The following is a 5,734-nucleotide window of genomic DNA, read 5'->3' as shown; positions in this document are numbered from 1 at the left end:
CACCCTGCCTCGGAAGGGGCTTTTCCACCCCCCATCTGCAGAGGCAACTGGTGGCCAAAGTGGGATTTGGCACCTGCTCCCAGCAGGAGACCTCAGCATGTGATGGGAGACACTCGTGGACCTCAGGAGGTGCCCCAAGCTCTGTGTCCGCAGCACCTGTCCCAGTGTCCCTGGGCGGTGTCACATGCAGTTGAGTTGGTGGCCCCAGTGGTGGCTCCAGACTGGCCATTCTGGACCACCCCAGTACTGCTGGTGCTGAGTGCTTCGGCTGGAGAAGCCTCAGTACAAGTCCTGGGGACACTCCTGAAAACGGGGTGCACCCGTCAGCAGTGGAGCTGGGACCCAGTAGCACACGTGAGTTGTGTCACTTCTGGAGGCTGTCCCATGGGTCCGGTGTCCCTGCAAAACCATCAGATCTTCCTGGTGGCACCTGCACACCACGGCCATCCCACGCCAGCATGTGGCAGCGCAGGTGGCTCTGCAGGGACAGTGGGGACAGATCCAAGTGCTCCGCTTGTGCTGGGGACACGAGGCTCCCACCCCCAGGACTGATGGGGAGAGCAGAGCTGGGACCCCAGGGGGCTGCCGGGACATGGCCCTGGGCAGAGCAGGATTCGGGCCCCGGGAGGAGCAGGCACCAGTGGAGCAATCTGGTGCGGCCACGGCCCCGTGCTGGGAGGTCCCCACCCCCTGAAGAAGAAGGAAACATATGGAGACCAGCTGGACCATCCTTATATTAAAAACTGACAAATATACAATTATCTTACAAAAGTAGAATTACTTTTTTATTTCTGGTCTTTACAAAGGGAGCAGAACATGAGCTGGGGGGCTGGTGGGGGTCCTTTCGCTGCCAGGGGGGCTCAGCCACGAGTGCCACCTCCATGGCCAGCCAGGGCCGCTCTCGGCAGGACGTGGCTTTGCCAGTGTCATCCAGCCCGGCCGGGACACCCAAGGGCTGTCCCCACCATGGGGGAGGGACAGACCTTGTCCTCGGCCTTCCCCCCCCCGTGCCTGGGGGATGGCATCACTGGGACAGTGGCTGCTGGATGCTGCTTCCCACCTTCTCCCCACGCCAGTTCTCACCAGACCCCGTGGGCCTTCTGGGATGTTCCCTGTAGGGACCGGGGCCACGGGACCCTCTAACCGGGACGACGGGGGGCTGGAAGGGAACCTGCTGCACATATGCCCTTCACCTGAGGGAACCACGAGCCCGTTGATAAATGCTGGGGCTTCTGGGGTGGGTTTTCCATTCTACAAATGGCTTCAGGTGGCCCTGGATCACAGCCTGCCATGGGCTGACAGCTGTGGGTGGGCTGAGAATGTGCTGCGCTCATCACATGCATGGGCTGGAACCCACTGGAGTGGTGCAGCAGGCTCTGACAGGCAGCCCCCAAACCAGGGCTCAAGGGAAACGGGGTGATTAGATGAGCCCCTCGAGGTTTGGGTTCCGTGCTGGCAGTTCTGCCCACCCCGGGCCAGGAGGAGCCCTTGCCTCCAGTGATGTGGGGGTGGGTGTCCTGCTCCCGATGTGATGAGGGGATGTCCTTCACAAATACCTTCCCCAGCCTTTCCACGGGGAAGGAAGGAGTGGATCCTGCTGGAAAAAAACATCCCCAAGCCCCCAGGCCTTGACTCCTTGGAGGCTGTGGTGGAGGCAGAGGCTCCACTCTCCTTGCCAGTGGGTGATGGCAGCCCCTCCCCCCAGGCTTCTGCCCAAGCTGGGGCTCTACAGGAAGGTGATGGAGGCGCCCCCTGACCATTCCTGGGTGCTGGAGCCTCAAGCCAGTTCTGCTCATGTCCAACTGAAACACACCATGAGTAAGAAAAAGAAAAGCACCTGGTTCTTCCCCGGGGAGAGCGGGGCACCCGCCGTCCCCTACCACTTCAGGAAGTCCCGCACGTGGCTCCATAGCTTGGTGATCCAGAGGTTGACCCCCAGGTCAGTCAGGTACTGGATTTCAGGTGTCAGCATTTTGCGGCACAGTTTCTGGTGCTTCTTGTTGATCTTCTTCTTCAAGTTGTAGCCCAGGATGGACTTCTCCCCCAGCGGCTGCCAGGGTTGCATGGAGGACTCTTGGATGGCACTGGCATCCACAGGGTGTCCCCCGTCGATGCAGATGCTCTTCATCTTCTCATTCTCCCGCTGCAGCTCAGCCACGTCCTTGGCCATCCGCTCCCTCCCGTAGGCCTCCACCTTACGCCAGAAGGTGGCATTAAAATAGCGGTAGAGCTTGGCATCGATGAGGTTCCAGGAAGTGGCTTTCTCATAGAGCTCAGGTGTCAGCCGGGAGACAGTGGAGCCTTTCCGGGCATTGAGCTTGAAATAGAGGACATCCTCCAGCTGCCAGCACAGCAGGTCCTTCAGCAGCACCAGGGACTCGTCAAAGTATTCAAGCAACATGACGAGGTGGAAACGGCGATCTATCTCCTGTATATGCTCCTCCACCAGTGGGCTGTTGGCGTCCATGTTGTTGTCGTAGCCCAAGTCAAAGAAGAGGAGGTTTTGGAGGTAGTGAGCATTGAACCCATTGGTGTCATAGTAGTGCCAAGGGTCCCGGAGGAACTCTGCCAGCTTGTCGTCCCCTGTCAGCTTCCAGGTAAGGGGGATGACGCGCCCAAAGTAGTGGAAAGAGGACTCGAAGAGGTAGGCAGGGTCCCGCAGCACCGTCACAAAGATGGCGTCCGCTGGCAGGAGCTTGCGCACCTCCTCGTAGTGGAAGCGCATGTGGTTGCAGATGATGTTGAAGCACGCGCCCGGCCGGTAGTGCTGCACCTGGCTGCTCTCAAAGTAGGAGGGGTAATAGAAGTCATTGCGGCCGTTGGGGAAGGCGAATTTCAAACGGTGCTTCTCCCCGAAGCGGAAGAGGATGTTGAGGATGGTGCTGCTGGCTGTCTTGTGTGTCTTCATGAACATGACATTCAGCTTGGGCAGGCAGCTCCATCCCGAGGGGTTGCCCGTGCTGTTGGCTATTACTGGTGCCTTCCCGGGGGCTGGGTAGGAGGAGCAGGAGGAGGGGACGGGGATCCTGGTGGGGAGAAGAGACAAGACACCATGGTGAGGGCGGCTTGGCCAATGCAGCCCAGCCACCAGTCTGTTTTCCTTCCTGGAGGAGTTGGATCTGATGGGTGCCTACCCTGGGGCTGGGTGCTGGACCTGGGGATGAGTTCTTGCCCCCCAGCTCCCTGGCAAAGGTAAGCCCGGCTTTGGGCAGAGCTCCCTTCACACCCAGTCATGTGCTCAGTGGGACCAGGGCACGTACCTGACAGGAGCTCCTCGGTGAGCAGGGCAGAGCCCACCACCCCCACAAGCCCCCTGACATCAGACGAACCTCTGAGCCACCAAACAAAGCTTGTTCACCTCTGGACAACCCCAGCCACCAAGGATGTGCTGCTACGGGGGTCTTTGCAGTGGTCAGCCCCTACCATCATCAGCTCAACCTGAGCAGGGGGTCCCATTCCTCCCCACAGGCACAGGTGCAGTGACTCTGGTGCAGGTGATGTTGAGAGGTGCATCAAGACAAGCTCCCCATGGCCGTAACTCCATGGGCAGGAGCTCATAATGTGCTTGTGAGGTCTGGAAGCTCTTAGCCCCTTGTAGGAGTCATGGAGGATCCAGCACCAGAACAAAGAGGGAAATAATTCTAGTTCATGGCTCCACAGACAAGCTCACAGGCCCTCAGGGAGCACGAAGAACAACTTGTGTGTTATCTGAGATGCCCGGAGCAGGGAACAGAGACCACAGTGCCCAGTGACTTTGGACACTGTTAATGAAGTTGCGAAGCTGATCCTTGATAACGATCCCATCTGGCAGCACGGGTCATGACGTAGTTTATGAAACACCCACAGGCAAACCTTGTTTATAAGCTTAGAGATAAATTTAATGCCAGGAGAGATGGCCAGGATCTGAGCCTTGCTGAGTGCCAGCTTTCACCAGGATGGGCAGCAGAGAGCTTTGAATCTACCTGTGCCCATCTCTGTGGGTGAGAGTTTACATTTGGCAGCTCTCTGGTTGCTCTTGAAGGACAAGCCTTTGATAAAGAGCGCCTGAATAACCATCTCTGCTCAGCCTGCTGCTCCTGGCTGCTGGGGAATGTCTCCCGTGATGTTTTTCCTTCTCCCAGAGGATATGAAGCTGTGGTGAGCAGGGGGTCTCCTGCACCTCCTTGTCCCCTCTATCACCCAAGAACTGAGTGCTGGCTGCTATTTTGCAGCAGATCTCCCCCGGGGTGAGCATCCCCAGCTCCCCAGGGAGTTAAGGTTCACCTTTCCCCCCACCATGGAACAGGGTGCAGTCTCCAACAGGAGGCTGTAGGAAGGGGACTTCTTGGTGTGAAGTCACCAGAGCCTGGAAAGTCCCAGGACCACCTCTGGTTGGGGATGCCCATTGCAAAACAGGATGGCCAAGCTACCAGGGGGGATCTGTGGGGACCCCACACTCACTCTGTCACGCTGACTTGCAGTGGGGGGATGGCGTAGGAGTAGAGCAGCAGCATGAAGCTGGTCAGGAGGGTCCCCAGGATGAGCCCCTTGCACATGGACCTCCAGTGCTTCCCATGGTGCAGCATCCTGGTCACCTGTGGCCGGCAGAGAGGAAGGAGAGCTGTTAGCACCAGGGGATGGAGAAGCGAGGACCAAGGGGACAGTGAGACTCAAATCACAAGCAAATAAGGCACAGGGACATCTCAAAGGCATGGGAAGTCCTGGGAAGTATCTCACCGGGATTTTTGGCACTGGCGCTGCAGGGAGAGAGGCAAGGCAGCACCATGCATGTCCCCGGCAGCAGGCACAATGGAGTCATGACCAAAGAGCAGCAGCTCTGGCTGCCCTGTGCACCCTTTACCTTGAGAAAACCCAAAGCCACTCCCTGGCCCAATGCAAGAACTGGAGAGACTGTGAGGCTGGAGATGGGAGGGAGAAAGGAGCTGTTCCACAGAGCCTGCAGAGTGAACATCCTCTACCAGGCTGCACCAGCAGCTCCCCTGGCACCAGAAAATCACTGACATGAGCTTTCCAAGAGTGGCTGAGATCCCTTTTTGCTAGAAGATCTCCAGGCTGGATCAGGAGCTACATCAGCTTGGGATGTAGGGGATGCTGTGACATCCTCCCAGCGCAGCCTTGCCCATGTCTCCCAGCCCCTCCAGCAGCACCAGCTGCGAGGGGGCTCACAGCTCCCCTCGGGCCATGGCACCCACACCTTTGAGTGGCTCGGGGTGGGGGCCAGGGAGACGCAGACCTGATAGACACAGAGGGTTCAGGGCAGGATGGGACCTCGCTCCATGCATAGCTGACACATCCATGCACACGGGTACATGCACGATTGTGCATATACGTGCACACAAACATCCATGCATGCGTGCACGTAGGGACACACATCTCCATGCACACTCCCGTGTGCACACCCACACATCTGTGCATGTTCATGATCCACGTGCATGCACGGACACACACACACATGTTCACACACACACACACGTATGCACTCATGAATCCCCCTCAAGGACACAGACACGCTCATGCACGCCCACCCCAGCAGGCACACACCCCTCTGTGCACGCACAGGGACACACAGGCACATCCTCGGGCATGCCGGGGGAGGCACACAGACACGGACAGACACGCACGTCTGTGCATGCACATACATGTACACTCACACACGCACGCTCACATGCACACACGTGCACACAGCCCCACAGCAGGCAGCCCCGGCCCCGCCGCCCCCCAGGCTGCCCCCTCC

General features: G+C 58.5%; 1 protein-coding gene across 1 annotated transcript; it reads right to left on the bottom strand.

The window, feature by feature from the left end:
- Nucleotides 1-721: 721 nt before the first annotated feature.
- On the bottom strand, nucleotides 722-4,597 carry GAL3ST1 (galactose-3-O-sulfotransferase 1). The gene is made up of 2 exons (XM_026859798.1): nucleotides 4,441-4,597; nucleotides 722-3,026 (listed from the first exon to the last, which is right to left on the bottom strand). The coding sequence occupies exons 1-2, from the start codon at nucleotides 4,563-4,565 to the stop codon at nucleotides 1,877-1,879; spliced, it is 1,275 nt and encodes a 424-aa protein (XP_026715599.1). The 5' UTR covers nucleotides 4,566-4,597; the 3' UTR covers nucleotides 722-1,876.
- Nucleotides 4,598-5,734: the final 1,137 nt, after the last annotated feature.

This window comes from Athene cunicularia (assembly GCF_003259725.1).
Source record: "Athene cunicularia isolate RWA chromosome 15 unlocalized genomic scaffold, athCun1 chr15_part1, whole genome shotgun sequence".
Classification (NCBI taxonomy): Eukaryota; Metazoa; Chordata; class Aves; order Strigiformes; family Strigidae; genus Athene; species Athene cunicularia.
The sequence above is the reverse complement of the archived record's forward strand: the minus strand, read 5'-3'. Positions and strand labels throughout refer to the sequence as shown.

What these genes read in the sequence shown, in the direction of transcription:
- GAL3ST1 (XM_026859798.1), bottom strand. Translation starts at nt 4,565, where the DNA reads ATGCTGCACCATGGGAAGCACTGGAGGTCCATGTGCAAGGGGCTCATC. An exon ending in CTGCAAGTCAGCGTGACAGA is followed by an intron (nt 3,027 to 4,440) that starts GTGAGTGTGGGG and finishes TCTCCCCACCAG; the next exon opens with GATCCCCGTCCCCTCCTCCT.